This window comes from Rhodnius prolixus, unplaced genomic scaffold, assembly GCF_049639745.1.
Source record: "Rhodnius prolixus isolate KJV_2025 unplaced genomic scaffold, Rpr scaffold_7, whole genome shotgun sequence".
NCBI classification, from domain to species: Eukaryota; Metazoa; Arthropoda; class Insecta; order Hemiptera; family Reduviidae; genus Rhodnius; species Rhodnius prolixus.
The window spans coordinates 36,651,005-36,672,446 of NW_027411582.1; the positions used below are offsets into that span (position 1 = coordinate 36,651,005).

General features: G+C 34.7%; 1 protein-coding gene across 2 annotated transcripts in view; it reads right to left on the reverse strand.

The window, feature by feature from the left end:
* LOC141447567 (serine/threonine-protein kinase 32A) overlaps positions 1 to 21,442 on the reverse strand; it is a 387,735-nt gene that overhangs the window by 312,847 nt on the left and 53,446 nt on the right. For both annotated transcript variants that reach the window (XR_012454455.1, XM_074115236.1), the window contains exon 4: positions 4,015 to 4,180. Coding sequence is in view for 1 of the 2 variants with exons in the window: in XM_074115236.1 (XP_073971337.1) it covers positions 4,015 to 4,180 (166 nt within the window). In the remaining variant the exon portion in view is untranslated. The remainder of the gene's footprint in view (positions 1 to 4,014; positions 4,181 to 21,442) is intronic.

The window sequence follows — 21,442 nt, forward strand, 5'->3', positions numbered from 1 at the left end:
TCATTGAAGGAATTTTGAAATAGGTCAGGTAGGTACCTTGCGCCTATAATACTATATTTTATAGCCCCTTTTCCCAACCTTGAGTTCGTAAACCAGGCTTTACATAATAATGAAAGTTTACATTACACCAGGTTGATCCTGGGGCTCAAAAAAGATCTCTTAGTTTTCCCAGAGTGGGATTGTCAAGCTTAAGTCTTAGTTTTATCAGCATTATTAGCATACTTTTGGGTTTAGCAAAATTGGGTTCCAAGTAGGAAAAGCGATTACAATTCTAAACGAAAAGTGATTAGAGGAAAAATTAGTTAACCAAATTACTAGGATTTTGACCTTTTCCTTCTTTTTCAATGGGAATTAAAATTAATTCAATTCTAGCTGATGAAAGAAGAGCCTGAAGTATTCAAAGTAGATTAGCCCTGAAGTATTCCTTTTTATTTTCTGTTAAGTATTATCCCGTATTCCTTCACCAGCTTCAATTTCAGGACTTTTTTTTAGCGTGCTTCAAGAAAATGGGTACTTCAGAGCTTTTTTTCACAATAACTACATCGAGTCTATCGTGTTCAATGAAGGTTCAATTGTGACGTAGGCAATAATTCGGTGATTACCAATTACAGGGGTTAATTTTGTATCATACGTCATATCCGCATTACAGACCCAGTAAATGTTGCAAATGTTTAAGTGTTACTTATAAAAAGTAACAAAAAATTGAATTTTATCTAATTTAACAAACAATTTCATTTCAAACTATAATACACATTTTTTTCTATTTTATCCGTCTTATTTAATATTTGTATAACCACATTATCAATACATAATATATGTACTTTAAATACGACAATAATACTATGTATTCCGCTTTACACGACCGAAAAAAACGTGGATGGAAGTGTTTCAGATAGAGTTTGTGGTGCCTGGAAAAAAAGTTAGCGGTGACTGAAATGGATTTCAGTGAATGTTCAGCAGAAAATAAGGGTAGGCGAGGGTCTTGGAATTAAGAAGAATCGTGGAGAAGCACAGAGAATGGTATTAGAAGAAATAGAAGAATATGAGAAATGGTCCAGCTAAGTGAAAAGATTAGCAGAATGTGGAAGGTCTAAGAATGTCTCATTTAAATAGAGACTGGGAAATGAGTAAATTAGGAGATTATTGGTAAAATGGCCAGGAGGAGATCAGGGCTGATTAACAGCTGTGCGAATAGGATGCACTGGATATTGGTTCAGTGATTAGGGTGACTTCCCAAATGTAGTCTTGGAAATGGGAGCGGTTATTGGTAAGAAGAAATAAACAATTTAGTGAAAAATTTCAAAATATATTTTTACAAAATCATGATCTATATAATGTTGTACGGATACGAAAAAGGATTCATCCCTAAACTCCCGTCATTTGCCACAGATCATCCTTACAGACTTTCAAAATATGGCAAAGTTCCTGGGGCTGCACTTATCTCTCAGAAAAGTTGAAAATGGTTCCCTTATTTTTCTTTAAACTGTACCCAAATAGGTCTTATGTTACCCTTTAGCGGGGTACTTAAATAGAGTATGATGTTAAGCAACTCCTTCATCAGTATCTTTTCAGTATATTGCACGCTTCCAACACCTCAGAGTGGAAATAGCAAAAGAAGTATAACCCAAAATTTTTTGAATTTAAAGAATATTATTCCACCAGAAGTGCTTCCATACAGGAAAGCTTTCTGACAGTATGTTAAGCCTAAGATGTTTAAAAGAGGGGGTAATAATTTCTATTGGATCTTCTGGGGGCAGCTGTGAGATCATGCTCCATTCAACAGCATCATATATTATGATTATCACGTAATATATTTAAGTCAACCTTAAATTTGTACAATATATTTACTGAGACCAGCACAATATACATTCAGGAAACTTGAATTACGCAGTAAAACTAAAAAAAGAGAAAAACTGCGAAGTATTAGTAATTTTTTGAAGTTAAAGAAGTCAAGAAATTGATAGTTCCCTTAAATCTACTTAAATCACAGTTAATAAGGGCAGACTTTAATAAGGGTTAACTGAATGGGAAGAAAACTTTAGGACCAGATAGGGCAATAACGTTTCCCTTTTACCACTTACAGTTAATTTTGCGAGTAATTTGTTATGAGGTTTGGTGTGTACGAGTTCCACAAGAAGAGAAGTCGACCACATCCGGTCTCTCTCTCTCTCTAGTTTCCTGTCTGCTTAGCTAACAATGCTGTTTCTACGCTACCATCGCTTAATGTCTTATTTACTGTTGGTTTAACTACGCGATTAATATCGCTATCAATTTGATAATATACAATCAGACTTTTGATTACTCACCCAGTTTTTAGGAGTTAATTTTCTCTGAACTTTGATTTTGCTCCAAAATTATCGTCGGTTTTTAGAAAAAATGTGCTCAAAATTTAGAATACTTTTACAAAGAGTTAGAGAGATTGAAATGGGGGTTAGATCCGCAGTGATACGGGATAATATCGCTAATTTATCCGCCGTAGCACGTTTTTTTTTTTTCCTTTGTGTTCTCTTAAATGGCTTCGAACTTTCAAGCATCATCAGAGGTGACAAATGAATCAGTTTGGTGGGGAGAATTTGGCTTCAATTGTGGCTGGCTAGAGTGAGGGAGATTACGTAGTTTGTGTGTGTCTGTGTGTGTGACACAAAATCTGACCACTTTGACCGTTACTTTCAAGTTAACCAGTTAAGCGGTGGAATTTAGTTTTAAACCCCCACCCTCCCCACAGTGTGCAGAATTAAAATCAGACAATGGACGTGTGTACACACGTCGAACGCAGGGCAAAAACGACCAAAAGTTTACAATAGTCGTAATAGTCACTGCAAGCAACTTTTTCTGCAATCTCTCTGAGTGGCTTGAGATTACGAGAGCTCATTCTGTGCTCATTCCAAAATCTTCCACCGCTTCACTACGCATTGCTCTAGGACGCAAGAGCTTTTACAAGGAAGAAAAGAGCTTTTTGAATTCTGTGCAAAATGAAATCATGCTCGTACTGAAGACTGAACCACTATCTAAGGTAGAAACGGCATTGCACAAGGGTTGAGCTTCTATTTTTGTGCCTAATTCCCCAATCTCTAATGTGGAGACCAAACATGTACCAACCACTTATCATTTGGCTGACTCCCACCATCTCCCTCCGTATAAGATACTTAGCAGTTCTATTGGTAATAAGATAAAGGAAACATCCCACCAAATAATATTCTTATTGTATTTTATTAAAATTTCGAGTTTTTGTAGTTAATGGCAATTTTATATTTTTTCACAACGAGTATACCACGTCGAACGCACCGTAATAGAGATTTAGTTTGACCTGTATACCTTACGTCAAACGCGCTTAACTGGTTAATTTTATGTAGCGTGCTTTTTCATCTTCCTTTTTGTAGAACCGGAAATAGATATCCCGCAAGGACAGAATTCTTTAGGCTCTCTACTCCATTACAGTTGATAATTAGCACGTGATTTGCTACAGTGAATGTAATCCGGTAGAAGCTATTATTAAATGTTGAAAATATGGTTAGGTTGGCAGTGCTGTGGCTTTATCCGGCCGTAGTACGCATGTTTACCTGACGGGTTTTTCACTTTCATCCATCACCAGAGGTAGTTTTAATAAGTTTGATGTAGAGATTTTTTCTTACACTATCAGCAACTGTAGACGAAGTCTGTACCAAATCCACTTCTGTTATTGGATATAAGTCCAAATCCGGACAGTAATCATGCGTATTACGGTGCTTAAAATCAACGATATTAAATTTCTTATGCTGAGTGCTACCATTGGATAATTTCTCCCCTCATTAATTTTAAAGATCGTTCAGAACTGCTGATTTACTTGTGGCAAAATCAAATAAAAAATATATATGTATTAAATTTGATTAATCAATATTAATTTCAATAAAAAAAAATTAATTCCTGTTAATATTAAAATATATTAATTTTATATCTATTTAAATTTATAGAAAAAGAGACCTTTCCAATTATCCAGCTAACATACGAAGCACTAGAAGTAGAGTAGTCTCTTACCTTGAAAGGAGAACCAAAGGTTGACCAGAAAAGGGTGCTCTAAGTTCTTAAGGATACTTATCTCCCTAAGTACGTTCTTTAGAGAGTCTCGTTCCCAGCACTGGGACTTGTTCATATACTTCATGGCGTACATCTGGCGATTGTCTTTCTTCTCCACAATGCATACCTGTAATTAGAGGTTTCTTATTAAAATTATTATTAATTTTTTCTTGGCCTTAAAGTCTAACTTCCGGATTAGGTGTCTTGGATCAGGAGCGGAAGCACAGAATTTAATATTAACATTTTTTTTTTTTCTAAAAACAAAATAAAAATAAAAAGTAGCTTCACTCAGGATTCGAACTAGGAATCCCCCACTTACAAATCTACGCTTCATAACCACGACACCAACATCCGTGTCTCCCCACCCCCGGCAATTAGAACTGTATCTTCTATTAGTTAAAGTTATTCTTGTTTAAAAATTAAAAAAATAACGAGAAAAATACTTGTATGTAAACAAAACTGTTATTCCAAGTAACTGGGAAAAATTTATTGACAGCCTAACCTACACCCATCTTCGTGTTTGAACTCTTTGAACGTGGTGGTGTGTGGAGTGTGTGCGTTGGACTGGGGGTGTGGGAGAGAAAATTGTGTTTTCCATACTGATAGCATGTTACCTCCAGTATTGATGTTACTCCTTTAATAAACAACTCCCGCTTTTCCCCCTCATCTCAAACCAATTTCCTCTCCATCCTCTCTGGCCAGAACATCCGCTATAGACTTCAGCACTTCTCTTCATGCTATATATAGTTGCCGCTTTTCTTTTTTCTTTTTTTTTTTGGAGGAAAACTTGAGAAAGAAAAATTTAAATGACTTATCACTTGGGAATTAAACGTAGGAAATTTACCCACACTATAAAATGGTACACATTTTCCGCTATAAATGAAAAACTTACACTAGAAAATATCGCATGAATGCACCACGCACATTTCCCTTTCATAATTCTTACAAATATTATTTTCTTCACTGTAATATATAATGGGCAAAAATTTAATCAATTACATTGCAATAAAATTAAAATTAAGGCGCCACGGTAGCCGAGCGGTTAGAGGCTAGACCCGCAAAGCTAAGATGTATTGTTGGTTTAGTGGGTTCGATTTCTCTGGTCTAGGTCTTGTATTTTATTTAATGATTAATTGTGAGAAATTTATAGTAAAGTATGTTAGGCGGTTATAGGCTAGACCCGCAAAGCTTAGATGTATTGTAGGTTTAGTGGGTTCGATTCTCCCAGTCTAGGCTTTGGATTTTATTTAATGGTTAATATGAGAAATTTATAGTAAAATATGTTAGGCGTTTATAGGCTAGACCCGCAAAGCTAAGATGTATTGTTGGTTTAGTGGGTTCGATTCCCCCAGTCAAGGCTTTGGATTTTATTTAATGGTTAATATGAGAAATTTATAGTAAAATATGTTAGGCGTTTATAGGCTAGACCCGCAATGCTAAGATGTATTGTTGGTTTAGTGGGTTCGATTCCCCTGGTCTAGGCTTTGGATTTTATTTAATGGTTAATATGAGAAATTTATAGTAAAATATGTTAGGCGTTTATAGGCTAGACCCGCAATGCTAAGATGTATTGTTGGTTTAGTGGGTTCAATTCCCCCGGTCTATATGCCTTGGAATTCTATTTAATGTTTAATAAGAGAAATTTATAGTAAAGTATGTTTGCTAGTCGCCTCCGTCCACTACATCCAATTTGGTAGTTGGATGGTAAAGCCCGCCTGCAAAACTAGGCGATTACTTTTTTAAAACAAAATTGATGTTTAATCGTGATCAAAATTAAAAAAATTAATGGCCTAAAATTAGTTGATGGAATCATTTTTAATTTAATTGGAATGAGAGAAAGATATTAATGAATAAAATTTGGTAAAGGTAATTTTAGAAGAACTCAAAACAAAAAATAACCCACAATGAAATTGCTCATAAATTTAGGCAATAAATATAGGCTTTAGTTTCTGTGCTGATATCTTAAAACTATTTCACTTCAAACCGTTAATTCCTAGAAAATTACTTTTCTTTTTTTTTTTCTGAAAGAGGTCTTAAGATGGCGGACTAAACCAACTCAATGGAGAGCACGTTCGCAATTGTAACTACCATTGTCTAGAACAGTCTTTATAACCTTAATAGATGTTCGCTACAAAAGTAAGAATAGTTCTATTATAATAAGTACGGTAATGGGGCTTTAGAGTTTTACTGACTTCGATTTTTTTTACCTGTTCTTAGATACTTCTAGTGTCTCAGAATCTCACAGAGTCTTGCAGATAGGTATCTGCAAAATCTTGACTATTATCGTGGTTATGTTTAAAAGGAGGCCATGGGCTTGTATCACAGATCGAAAGCGATAAACGAATGTCGAATGTAAAAAAGTTTTATTTTATTATTTTATTTCCTCTTGATTTTTTGTGAACCGGAAATACTTATTTATTTTTTACGAATTGATCGATCATTTTGTGTGTGAGTTTGCGGAAAGTTCCAAAATTTGATATTTCGAATCGATGTTATCTGTTTTGATAAGCCTTGAAACGGAAGTTCTAGTTCACTGAATCGATTTTTTTTTTTCAGTTTTTTGAGGATGTTCTCGAAAATTGCCTCCAAGATTTTCCTTTAAAGATCATATTATCTATCGTAATTGTTACAAATGTTATTTTCTTTACTGTAAAATATAATGGGCTAAAATTTAATCAATTACATTTCTACTGAATTAAAACAAAATTGAGGCGCCACCGTAGACGAGCGGTTATAGGCTAGACCCGCAACGCTAAGATGTATTGTTGGTTTAAAGGGTTCAATTCCCCTGGTCTAGGTCTTGTATTTTATTTAATGTTTAATATGAGAAATTTATAGTAAAGTATGTTAGGCGGTTATAGGCTAGACCCGCAAAGCTGAGATGTATTGTTGGTATAGTGGGTTCCGATCCCCTGGTCTAGGCTTTAGATTTTATTTAATGGTTAATATGAGAAATTTATAGTAAAGTACGTTAGGTGGTTATAGGCTAAGATGTATTGTTGGTTTAGTGGGTTCGATTCCCCCGGTCTAGGTCTTGCATTTTATTTAATGGTTAATATGAGAAATTTTAGTAAAGTATGTTAGGTGGTTATAGGCTAGACCCGCAAAGCTAAGATGTATTGCTGGTTTAGTTGGTTCAATTCCCCTGGTCTAGGCCTTGCATTTTATTTAATGGTTAATATGAGAAATTTATAGTAAAGTATGTTAGGTGGTTATAGGCTAAGATGTATTGTTGGTTTAGTGGGTTCGATTCCCCCGGTCTAGGCCTTGCATTTTATTTAATGGTTAATATGAGAAATTTATAGTAAAGTATGTTAGGCAGTTACAGGCTAGACCCGCAAATCTAAGATGTATTGTTGGTTTAGTGGGTTCCGATCCCCTTGGTCTAGGCCTTGGATTTTATTTAATGGTTAATAAAAGAAATTTACAGTACAGTATGTTTGCTAGTCGCCTCCGTCCACGACACCTAATTGGTAGTTGGACGTTAAGCCCCGCCTGAAAAAATAGGCTTTACTTTTTTAAAACAAAATTTATTTTAAATCATGAAATTCTTTAAAGAATTACTAAAGCGATAACTCATCAAAATCCTATGATAATGGTCCATGATTTGTGCAAAATCTGTCTATATCCGTTCATTTAGATGCTCTAAATCTGCTCTATAAATAATTAAATATTTCATAGATAATAATTCAACTCTACTGGGACCGAGAGAGGAAAACCATGGTTCTTGGCTAGCCTGAAATGGTATAAACCACACAAAACTATTCACCACTGATTTTAGTTTTAAAAACCACAAAAACCGACAAATTATGTTAAAATTTATGTTTTTGTTAACGTATTGTTGTAAATTGTGTCTGGCTGCCATCGATCGATTTTCATACGTCATTAAATTAATATTTTGTGCATATGTGGAATGGAAATCAAACTAGAGAAGCAACTATGGTACACAAAATGCACAATTAGAGCATGGTAATAGAACTGGCCAAAATTAATCAATCAACTATTATAGTTTGCGTATACAGCTAGTAATCATTTCCCATTGTTCGTGAACCGGAAATGGGTCATGTAAAAGAGATTCATTGGGTGGGCAAAATGGTCGTTCGACAATTCAATTGTTAAAACACGAAAACAATATTTTGCTGTATTTATTGTTATCGTAATTGTTCTTACTAGTTTTAATATTGTCCTATTTATGAGATCACGATTGCTGAATAAACTTTTCAACAAAGCTGTTTTCAGGCACAAACTGATTCAAAATCATCTTACGGTTTTTAAATCGTTGTTTTTTCTAAATTAAGTGATCAGGAATCTAATTCATGAATCATTCTTCAAAACTATATAGATACGACCGTAAAGATTCACTGCAAGAAAATTTTTCACATTTTCTGGGAAAACTCATCAATTGTAGCCCCCGAAAAAGTAAATAAATAGTTTTCATTATTTTAATTGCATGTTTTAGATGTGCAGCGAGCCTGCAATCTCAATTCCCTTGCTAGTTTATGCAATATCTTGATTAAAATGAGATTTAATCTTGATGAATGATATTTGCATATCACTGGTTGTGCCAGGTTGATATTCTTGAATGTAAATATTTCCTTTTCTGTGTAATTAAAGAAAATCTAGGTGGAAATTTCTTAGTACGGTCGACTAATTATTTAAATAATATCTTTTATTTTTGTTAATAACTTTCTCTGGAATTTTCATTTCATTTCAATTTCTCTTATTATTAATCAAAAAGGCTTTTCATTTTGTTGTTCTTAAATTTCCATAATTGGGTTTCAAAACAAGAATACTCTAAAATTTCAATTGTTTTTTTTTTGGCTCAAGACATTGAGGGCATCAAATTGAGAAGTCATCAATGTTATGGGAATTTCTTAATACATTAAGGCTTTTTACTGAACACTACCAGCCTTCGGACAATGTTCTTCCTTTATTCGCTGTCCTGTGAGCTCTAAGAAGCTCCTGGGAAGAGAAAAAAAACTAAGGGGCTGCAGCTGGGATTTCCACATTAAAATACGCTAACCACTGAGGTAATTCCATCCGTGATATGGTTGTGGTTATTTCCTTCCTTCTCATGTGTAAAAAAACTCAATATGGAACCCTCAGCATTTCTTGGGGATGCTTTTCGTGCTAAATGTTGCTTAACAATGTTTTCATCAAAGTCGATCTTTCTTCAAAGTAACGAAGAGCTACTTTTCTGGAAAAAAAAAAGTAAAGTAAAGTAATTGCCTATTTTTATCAGTATTGTCTAATTTTAAATTAGATGTCGTGGACGGAGGCGACTAGCAAACATACTTTACTGTTTTCTCATATTTACCATTAAATAAAATCCAAGACCTAAACCAGGGGAATCGAACCCACTAAACCAACAATACATCTTAGCTATGCGGGTCTAGCCTATATCTGCCTAACATACTTTACTGTAAATTTATCATATTAAACATTAAATAAAATCCAAGGCCTAGACCAGGGGAATTGAACCCACTAAACCAACAATACATCTTAGCTATGCGGGTCTAGTCTATATCTGCCTAACATACTTTACTATAAATTTCTCATATTAACCATTAAATAAAATCCAAGACCTAGACCGAGGGAATCGAACCCACTAAACCAACAATACATCTTAGCTTTGCGGGTCTAGTCGGCTACCGCGGCACCTCACTTTTCTGAATCTATTTTCGAGTTTTCTCATCGAGTAAATTACAACATTCTGTTTTGTCCTGCTCCAATATTCGGAAAACCATCTGAACTTTTTTGGGTAAAATTCTTCTACGCTCTGTTCAACCCGCCATAACTTTGGTGTATGCTCGGAGATTCTATTCTCGACCCAGTCTCTTCTGGCCATTCATTCATTCTTCAAACTTTTGATGAGGCCTGCTAAAAAAAGGCGTTCGTTTACTAACTGAAGACATCAAAACATGTAGGTATAGAAACCTTCACAGAATTAATACGCACTAGGGAATATTTTCAATAAGTCCGGGCAATTCTTCTGGATGATCTGTCGGATAGCCTATAAAGGTTTTGGTCAGGAAATGGTTCTGTCTTCTTTTTTTTTGGAGGATTAAAACTCAGTCCTTCCTTAGTAGCTTTAGGCAGGAATCTCCCATTCCTTTTTTTAATCAAACAAACAGGATTTGTGTTGCTACCCTAATGAGCACACTGTATGCCAAAGTAGGCTCGACAGGAATTTAACCTAAACCTCTCGGGAAGCCTATCAACGTATCCTCCAGCTGTAGTAGTGAACAAAATCGCCCATTATTCCAATGGGATGATTGCAAGATCTAATCACAGCGTAAATTGCGTTTCCAGGAAAGCTCTTTTTTACGTAAACAGGATTAACATTGTAAACAGCAATTAATTTACCTCCTCTAACTCGTTAGATGTTTAAAGTAAACAAAAAATTGGTGCCCATCTATTTCCTCAGTTCGACTTGGAGATAAACAGATCAATGGTACAATTTAATCTGTTGCTTAAAATTTTTGGTCCTTTTTTTATAACGACTGTAACTTGGTCTGTATTTTTTTATATCCCCCATCCTCCAATTTAATTTGATTTTTATTAAATTTCCTCGACATAATATGGCTGGAATCCAAGTAGGCTAAACTCAGAACAATTGTGTTTTATCATGGGATAATCTCGGAAAAGAAGCAATTTTCCAAGATGGCAAGTGGGTGCATGTTACATTTGGTTATTTAGTTTGTTTTCTTTTCTTTTATTTATGCTTTTGTTTATCTTTAAACAGAACAGTTTAGTTTTTTTTTTGCCTTTTAAAGAGGATAATTTTCATACTGACCTGATTTTGGAAATTCTATCAAGGAAATTCTTATTTTATGAATTTTCTATTTGAAGAAAATTTATTTTCTCAGTTAATGTTGTTGTTGTTTAGACGGAAAATGTCGAAGTCCCAATATTTTATCTGTTGTTAACTTTCACGTTATTTTCTACAATCGTTTAAAAAGTAAAGTAATTGCCTATTTTTTCAGGCGGGCTTTACGTCCAACTACCAAATTAGGTGCCGTGGACGGAGGCGACTAGCAAATCTACTTTACTGTAAATTTCTCATATTAACCATTAAATAAAATCCAAGGCCAAGACCAGGGGTATTGAACCCACTAAACCAACAATACATCTTAGCTTTGCGGGTCTAGCCTATAACCGCCTAACATACTTTACTGTAAATTTCTCATATTAACCATTAAATGAAATCCAAGACCTAGACCGGGGGAATCGAACCCACTAAACCAACAATACACCTTAGCATTGCGGGTCTAGCCTATCTAACTGTCTAACATACTTTACTATCAATTTCTCGTATTAACCATTAAATAAAATCAAAGAACTAGACTAGTACCGCAATACATCTCAGTTTTGCGGGTCTAGCCTATATACGCTCAGTTAAAATGGGGTCTAAAGTAAAAGTATTGGTTATTGGTGCAGATTTTTTTAATTTTTTAGTGTCTGTATGTTCATCAATCCATTCACGCATAGTACTGTTTTCTTTAATTGAACTTACGTAGCCACAAACGGAAGTATGGATTCCTCTTGCCTTTTCTCTAGTATTCGTCGCCTTAAATTTCCAGCAAACTGAACAAATAAATTCATTTTCTAGATTTGAACCCTTAAAATGAACACTTATAATTCAAAGTGCTCAGAATCGTCATTTTAGAAAAAAACAAAGGAAATTCCGGTATCTTTTTTCTGGTATAAAGGTAGCGAACACAATAACCGTTTTAGATTTTGATTAATTTAATGGTATTAACCGCTTTTAGAAGCATTAAATATTAATGGAGTTCAAAGCTATGAATAATTAAGCAGATTGAGTTTTCTAATTTTAACTTTTCATTTATTTATTAGCACTTAGGAAACGCTAATTACATAAATGTCTTATTGTTTTTTCCCCCTTGGATTTAATTAGTAATTACAATATTTATAAGTATTGCGATACATATTTTCGAATTTTCGGTATCGATTATTCACCGTGTGGAAAACCCAAGCACAATTTAACTTACCACAGAGGAAATTCAAGCAGAAAAAAAAGAACGCTTCCATGGCTCCAGAAATATGCTGGAAATTTCCAAAAAAGAAAAAAATAATAATAACAGTCTCAGATTTGCCTGGAAGTCTAATTGTCTAAAGTCTAATTTTAAGCCAAGGATAAAATTAATTAGTAACTCGTAGTTTTATTGGTCCGTCCCAGGAATCATTCATCGCTGACAAATTAAACCGAATCTATTTTTACCTCCCAACATTTTGATATAGCTAATCAAATAGTTAATTAAATCTGTCTAAATGTTCTAGGAGAAATGGGACAGCTGAGCGGGGGGGGCCCGTTTTCCCTTAAAAGCAAGAGATAAAGGTACATCCGGTGCAAATTTTTTCTTCATTTTCTCTTAATCCACTAAATTAATGACGTAAAACTTCTTAAATGCTTTCTCCGACTCTAATACTTTCTCGAAGTCCTAACTTACAATTTTTTTGGGGGGTTTTTTAACTCAATTTAGAGAACATGTTTCTGTGTTAACAGTAACTAGACTGTGAAACAGCACTTTACACAAGAAATGACGCTTTTAGAAGAATCGATTATCAATTATTTAGTTGAAAGAAACCAATCGCTGGTCTAATTCTTTAGACTAATTTCGAGGATGGGTTTCAAGGTAGCCGCCAGAGATGTTTTATTTTTAAAAAGACATAAGGATTTTTGTTTAAAATCCTTGGGATTAACGAGTGAACTAACCAAGTTTTTGTTTTTACTTAAGTGAATGCTCTTACTCAAAAACTCAAAAAAAAAATCACCAGGACCTTAAAACTTAAATATTTACGTTTGAGTACCACCATAAGACCAGGACAGTAACTTAAGTTATCGTAATTTTTGTCTTCCGGAAGTAGACTATGCTTGGATTTATGTAATTTTTACAAAACTTTTATATTAACCATTCGATTAAGGTCATGTCTTTAGAGATGAGAATTGGTCATCCTTTGCCTCTAACGTGCCTTTATTGTGTAATTGAACGGATTTACGCTCAAAGTGACGTTAATGAGCATACAATAGATTGCTATTATACTGAGATTTTCAAGTAAATCACTGTTCCAGAATTTGAAATTTCCTAATTCCCCCCAGCGATATTCACAAAATCCAATTGAATCCAAGTAACTGAGTGCTCATCTTTAAGTTTCAACGAATTCCAACCATAAATATTTAAAAAGGGACAAATTATTTTCTCAATTACAAAAACTTTATGCCATGAGCCATAAATCTTAGTGTGCTCAATTTTGTCGCATCACCACTGTGACCTAAATATTGACTTATACCCAAGGCGACCCCTTTGAGACTCTACTAGGGGCCAATAAGTATTTATAGGGCCGAATATAAGGGCGTGTTTAAAACTACATTTTCTCTCGCTAGATTCGTGAAATTTATGCTCTCGTTTCTGTCTCGTTAAATTTTATTGAATACTACTGTTATATTCCATCTAAACAGGAATATTTGTTGCTGACATTTAAATTTAACTTGTATACTTGGCCCCGTTCTCTACACAGTATACACCATCAGACATACCTGTACAACCCTCTACACTATTCTGTACATATGCAGACGACACAGCCATACTAGCTACAAGTACACATCCTTCATCAGCTTCATACAAGTTACCAGACACACTTACATAAAATAGAATCCTGGGCAAAGAAGTGGTGGATTAAAATGAACTCACAGAAATGCCACCAGCATGCCACGTTTACTCTCCGGCGGGGCTCCTGTCCAGCTGGTCCTCTTCAACAGCAATCCTCTTCCTTGTACACAGATCTGGTGCGCTACCTTGGGCACCAACATAGACAAAAGACTCACGGTGGAACCCACACACTAGACTTAAAAGGACAAGCAATGACAAAAAAACGTGCGAAACTGCTTTATAAGACTTCTTGGACGACGCTCCCAAATTACCCAATTGAACTCAAACGCTTAATATACAAAACTATTCTCAAACTAGAGCTGTGGGGTTCAGCCAAACCTACAAAACATACGGACAGTGCAGTACATTTCAATCAAAACTCCTCCGACAGATAGCTGACGCTCCTTTCTACTTTGACTAACCTCACTCTTCACAACGACCTCAACATTCCCTTCATAGAACAACTCGCTAAGACGAAATATCAAAAATTCCATACTACTCTCTCGACTAGCTCTTGTACTGTCTCTCGCTTCCTCTGACATCCCTAATACTCCTCGCCGACTGAATCGCCAGTGGCACCACGACTTCCTTGTAAGCTGAGGACCTAAATCATTATTCTCCTCTCTCCTCCTCACATTCTCCTCTCTCCTATAGAGAGTGCTACCGCTGGGTAGTTTCTCTCCTCCTGCTCTCCTCCCGCACCAGTTCATCACTCTCTCCATATTTACTGATTGTATACAATGTATACAGATTGTAGATTACAAAATAAATTTTTTTTAAAAAATTTAACTTTATCTCGTGCACATTTAATCTGTTCGATAATTTTATTATCGTAGCCTTCAGCTTCTTGCTTGTCGGGCATCTTAGAAGGCTAGTCTTAGACAAGTTTCCATCCACAGCCTATGACTGATCTACCTGTATAGACTAATTATCGTTACCCAAGGTAGCCTAATACAACACCCCCTTCTCCTAAAGTACATTTATTAATGCTCCTGGATATTATACGGTCTTAAGTTGCAAAGCCATTGTGATCATTAAGGAGTATTCAGGTCTTTGTGCTATTGTTATGAGTATTAGTGTAAGAACATTACGCGCTGAAAGTGGTCTCCCTGGACGTTTATTAATGATCTAGTGGAGGCGGTTGTGTGAATTAAAGGAGCGCGTTGGAGGCGGGTAGAATGGAGTGACATCTGTAGCCTAATTGCTGCAGCCGCCAGCTGTTCGTAGACTCTCGCCTACAATGGGAATACCATCTGAATACTAAATAACTTTATTATTTTATTTAAAAAAAATATATATTAAATAAATATCCCAGCCTCTTGTTACATGCCCAAATCACGATGTACGACCTTGAATCCAAAAAATCTTGCCTGAAATACTAAAAACACGTTCACACTGAAAAGCACCTTATTGTGAGCCAATAACTTCTTAAGACGGTTAACCATCTTTTGTGAGCTCTCTATTTTCAGATAAAATAAGAACTATCAATAGGATGAAAAAAATAATTGCTAGTTTCAGTCATGATATAGTTTAATTGTGCCGAGCTTTCGACCTAGGGACTAGGGTCATCTTCAGGTCTAATTTACAATATACTGTTTTACATCATTAGAGGGTTGGTGTGTCTTCTGTCTTGTCTGTTCATGGACTGTCAGGGCTAATTTACAATATACAGTTTTACATCATTAGAGGGTTGGTGTGTCTTCTGTCTTGTCTGTTAATGGACTAAGAACTTGGACAACCATGGAACTTCATGAACAGTCCATGAACAGACAAGACAGAAGACACACCAACCCTCCTTTAATGATTTAAAATATTACATTGTCACAATTAGCCCTGAAGATGACCTAGTCCCCTAGGTCGAAAAGCTCGACATAATAAAAATATATCATGACTGAAACTGGCAGTTATTTTTTCCATCCTATTGAAACTATGAATCAGTCACCAAAAATAATGAACAGTAATCATAAGAACTATCGCTAGCTATTTTTTGGTTTGTTTGTTGTTTTGAGTAAATTTTTTGAGTAAAAATCCCCCCCCCGCAACTTAAAAAAAATTTCCAGGGGAATTTCCCCTTTGCAAAAATTTAGTTTAGAAAATTAGACGAGATATCGAAAACTGTCTCTTCTCTTTATAGAAATACAATAACAATTTCTTCTTCTTTTTTTTTTAATCGACAACGCATATCGATTATATTGGTGTTCTCAGAATCCTACTCGTATATTCAGCAATCATTACGAACGCTTAAAATGTCATAGAAAAGAGAGGTAGCCCGGCTTATCACACTCTCACTGTCTCTCACTCTGTAAATAATATCTATAGTTGGAGCGGATGTTGAATATTCCAAATATCTCCCTCTCTCTCTAGAAAGCAGCAGCGAGAATATGACGTCATATAAATGATGTCAGTTTTTGATAAACAACGAATTTATGGGCGAAAGTTTTGATACATTTTGATGCGAGTTCCAAATAATGTTACTTTATTATCTAGCCGGAAGTTTCTGTTCACCTATAGTAACATCTTCCGGTTTTAGTGGATTTAACTATAAACTTTATTAAACTGTTATTAAAATTTAAAGCCAATTTTACACAATGAAATAAGCTATGGACTTAGTTTACATAGCTTTAGCGTATAAAAACTTAAGATTGAATAGTGCTTCTTTTTTTTTTGATCGTAAGAACTTTAAATTCGTCCAGGTCGAATTGATTAGAATAGAAATGAACTTGAAAACTTGAAACAGCGGAAGTTCATCATAGTTTTAAAGTAGAAAGTGAAATAACAAGATTACTTTAAACGAAGTACAGCCCTGATTTGCAAACGTTTTCATTAAAGTTGGTTTTACTTAGGGAAAATGGCAACTTTTTTTTTCTTTTCCAGTTTGACGCTTTTTCATTTGAAAGTTTTCTAAACAATTTTCATAGCTTTTTTTTTTTTTTGAAAAGCACCAATCAAATACTTATAATAAAATAAATATAAAAGCCAAGATTTATTTTACGATACATTCAGTTTGTAATAGAATCAAAATTAAATTATACATAAGTGGGGAGGGAACAGCATTTTTTAATTTTTTTTGTCGATTTCCTGTAACTTAGAAGGAAGTGTGGCAATTTTAAATTTTTTTATTTTAACCGGAAGTACGTACATGTTTTGAGGAAAAATGGTATTTCTATTATAAGCATTTTATTTGAAGTTTGGAATTTTTACTAACTTCCTGAATTCATACAGATTATTCGTACTGAATAAGGCCCTTCATTGTACGTAAATGACGCTTTTGAGGGAAACTTAATTCTAACTTAAATGCCCCTCTTTATCCCTCCTAAAAAAAAGCTAAATGCCTTTATTAAGTCTATATCGTACTTTGACGTGTTAAAAAGAAAATCGTTATATTTCATAAATCGAAAAAGAAAAACGGAAAATCTTTTTTGTATTAACCAATCAGGCGGTGGAATTTAGTTTTTTAAAGAAACCCCCCCCCCTCTCACAGTGTGCGGGAATTAAAATCAGACAATGACGTGTACACCACGTCGAATGCAGGGCAAAACAACCAAAAAGTTTACAACAGTCGTAATAGTCACTGCAAGCGACTTTTTTCTGCAATCTCTCTCTCGGGGGCTTGAGATTACCAGAGCTCATTCTGTGCTTATTACAAAATCTTGCACCGCTTCTTCACGTTATGCATTGCCTCTAGTTATAACTAGGGACGCAAGAGCTTTTTTTACAAGGAAGAAAAGAGCTTTTTTGAATTCTGTGCAAAATGAAATCATGCTCTTACTGTGAGGTCTGAACCTCTATCTGGGCATTGCACAAGGGTTTGAGAGCTTCTATTTGTGTGAGGTAATTCCCTAATCTCTAATGTGGAGACCAAACATGTACCAACCACTTATCGGCTGACTCCCACCAACCCCCATCGTATAAAATACTTGGCAGTTCTATTGGGTAAGATAAAGGAAACATCCGCACCAAATAATATTGCTTATTGTATTTTATTAAAATTTATAGAGTTTTTATAGTTAATGGCAATTTTATATTTTTCACAACGAGTATACCCGTCGTACGCACTGTACAATATAGAGATTTGGTTTGACGTGTATACACGTCAAACGCGCTTAACTGGTTAAATGCTGTTTTCCGGTTACACCCTTTGAAACTTACCGCAACGTATCCCAAAAATTTTAGTTCAGAGGCGCACTTTGAATCATTTTATTCGCACTCAACATGGATCTCGAAATATTGTAGCCCCCCTCCAAAAAAAAAAAAAAGTCCCAAAACTTACAAATGCTTACAAAAAGAGATGGAATTAATGAATTAAGTTTTTTTTCTTTTTTTTTTGCTTAAACTAAACTGAAACAAGATCCTGGAGAACTTGATAACTAAGACCCTCCTCCTGCAGAGTAAGCTACTAGCTAGTCGTACTCGTATTGTTGCTGTAACTTACAAAGTTGTTCTCTCAGAAATGTAAACGCTTAATTAAAGACAATTATTACAAGATACTCTGGAGTTAGTTTTTGCTTATCTCGCATCTTTTAAACTTTATTTTATATATTATATAATTAATTTGTGATTTTTTTTTGTTTTTCATGAAGTAGCAAAAAATAAAAGAAGTTTTAATTGAATACAGTTTTAAAACAGCTTAAAAAGGAAATTGAATTCTCTTTTGAGAGACTTTTATTAAGTTTAAACGCTGAAAAAAAAAAGTTTGAACATGCAGTTTCCGCTAATGGCTAACTTCCTTTTAATAAGCTCAACAAAGATTTTGTTACGTCACTTTTCTCTTATCAAAATCAGTTACTACATTTAGAACTCCTAAAGTGCTCGTTCGTAGAACGGAAGTTCGGCGCGTACTTGCCGAATTTTCCAATTTCAGCCACTTCAGGGACTAGCCATTTCTACAGGGATCTTTGACGTCCCGGTGGGTTATCCCAGCCTAACAACATGAACAACACTTAACAAACTATCATACACTCACTCACTTAAAAGGCCTGCAGAGATAATTGCAATGTGAAACCGCAAACTTTAGCTCACCCATTTTACTCATATGCTCTTGGCACTAACTCACGAAAAGAGTATCATCTATTCCCTTACATAACCCTAGGCCAGGGATGACGAACCTTTTTTGAGACGTGGATCAAATTATGTTCTTCTTTTTTTTCTTTTTTTTTTTTAGTACTAGCTCTTGGGTCACTAATGCCCATTTGCACAAGAGTTAAGTTTAAACATTTTAAACTGAATATTTTCAAAACTAAACATCTTTAAAATTCAGTTGGCTTAACTGGTAAAACGGGACAAAACAAGTGGCTTTGGCAGTCTCTTTTTTTACAAACAACCTGAGCAAAAAGTGTGTTTTATCTGAAGAAAAATCTAAATATGGTTATTTGCTTTGGGTTGTCGATTCTTGTTAACAAACAAAATATGAGTAAAATTATACATTTTATTTGATATTTTGTAAACACTTCTGCTTTTATTTCAAATACTACAAAAGCATTTGTCGTCATTTGCGTTTTAGAATTGTAATGATCAAACTAAAGGTTATAGATAGGCATTTAAATTGCTTTTGGGTCGATATGCGTGATTGAAAAAAATACAGATAGAATATAAATTATCCACCACAATTAGAAAATCTAAATCAACCCGCATAAACAAACCAATTTTTGCCTAGCAATTGTGGGTCAGTGAAAAAGCTTTCGCGGGTCAGACAGTGACCCGCGTGTCATAGGTTCGCCATCACTGCCTTAGGCACACAAAATGGCCCAATCGGTGGTACTTTGCGTAGCTTTCCTTTGCATTCAATTTTGATCAAATATACTAGCAGGAAAAAAGAAATAAACTCAGATTTCCACCAACATAACTACGTTCTCAGACGTTTTAAGAAGGTGTAAAGGGTTTTAAAGGGTAAAATGGTTACCCTGGATACTGGACAGCACAGTCGCAACGTAGAAGATCACAATTTCTATTCTGGAAATCCAATTCTTGTGGCAGTGCGAGATAATCTTAATTCCAAAAATTCTTAAGAATTAGTTATCTGTTTAAGGGTTACGAAGCTTCGATTTATAAATGGAATATCCCCAGGGATATCAAAACTGGGATATCCCCAGTTTGAACCCATGTGTAGCTACTTTTTATTTGTTAGAAAAAAAAAAAAAAAAAAAATTATAGTTAAGCACGTGCCTCAGTCCATCAACACCTAATTGGAAGTTGGAAGTTAAGTCCCGTCTGGATCAGTGGTCTATTACTTCACCTCAGTAAAGTTTTTTCTCCTATTTGAACAGCATCTCAAGTAAAGTACCACGCTTTTTTTTCCTAGATCCCTTTTTTTCTTTCTAGATCTGTATCAATGTGTGCTACAAATCAGTACTATTTACTGGTTGATCGCGATGCATTATTCAGCGTACAGAATCCTCTGATTGCTTTCTAAAGAGGAAGGGATGTTGGGAGATGAGTTTGTTGATTAGAAAAAAGAAAAAAAGTCTTCCGTGTAAACTAAACAAACAGACAAAGCAATCTTTTACAGCATCATCAAGTAACACATTACCTTTTAATATACTAAACTTAAATAAGTTCCCTACATCAAAACAAATTTTTTTATACTTCAAAGGAATTCACAAAATATTTTAGAATACATCATGTGGAAATTCTATATCCGGTTCTACCTGTTCAACTTATTTATTATCATTTTCTAATAAACTTTATACTTTGAAATTTCCCAACGTTGCTTTTATCTTTTCTTGTACCCGCTTCCCTGTAATTAAATTCATGTGAAATTTTCTAAATTAGTTTTCACTGTTTTGTTATCTGTTTCATTAATATAGTAAGGTTGGAAAATTGTGAAAATCAGTGATAATTCATTTTCATTGTTCAAAAAAAAAAAGAAGAAAGAAAAGACGGTTTTTTGATTAAAAACTGATTTGATAATTTTGGTGGCAAAAGATATGGATTCAGAAGTTCCGGTATTAACCCACTTGGATTAAACCGGCTTACTATCGGTGACGTGTCAATGCTCTGCGTGGCTTTCGGGGTTCAATGTATCCTTATTTGTACTTCTCTTATCAATGTAAAAATGGAAGTATTGCCATCATTTCACCGGAAATATCATTTCTCTGAGTTTCTCAACGTCCTCTGAGTTCGAAAAGTGGTTTTTAAGGGAGAAAAACTGTCTATGTGCGTTTGCGAATTTTAGTAGCAAAAGTAAAGGGTAGCCGAGCGAGTAAAGTATGTTAGGCAGTTATAGGCTAGACCCGCAAAGCTAAGTTGTATTGTTGGTTTAGTTGGTTCGATTCCCCTGCTCTAGGCCTAGGATTTTATTTAATGGTTAATATGAGTAATTTACAGTAAAGTATGTTAGGCGGTTATAGGCTAGACCCGCAAAGCTAAGTTGTATTGTTGGTTTAGTTGGTTCGATTCCCCTGCTCTAGGCCTAGGATTTTATTTAATGGTTAATATGAGTAATTTATAGTAAAGTATGTTAGGCGGTTATAAACTAGACCCGCAATGTTTACATTTTAAAAGCTAAAAGTTTATACTTAGGTTAAGCCCTTATCAGTGAATTAGATCGGGTCGTGGCCTTCAAAAATCCTCAAACCGGAAGTTGTAGTTTAAAGTTAAGAGAGTTTTCCATTTTCCAATACTTTCTCAAAAAAAAAAAGGCTACAAAAGTTTTTCTTTAAACCACTTTTCCCACTTTGTAAATTTACTCATGGCGGTTCTATTTGTGAATTTGTTTCCTG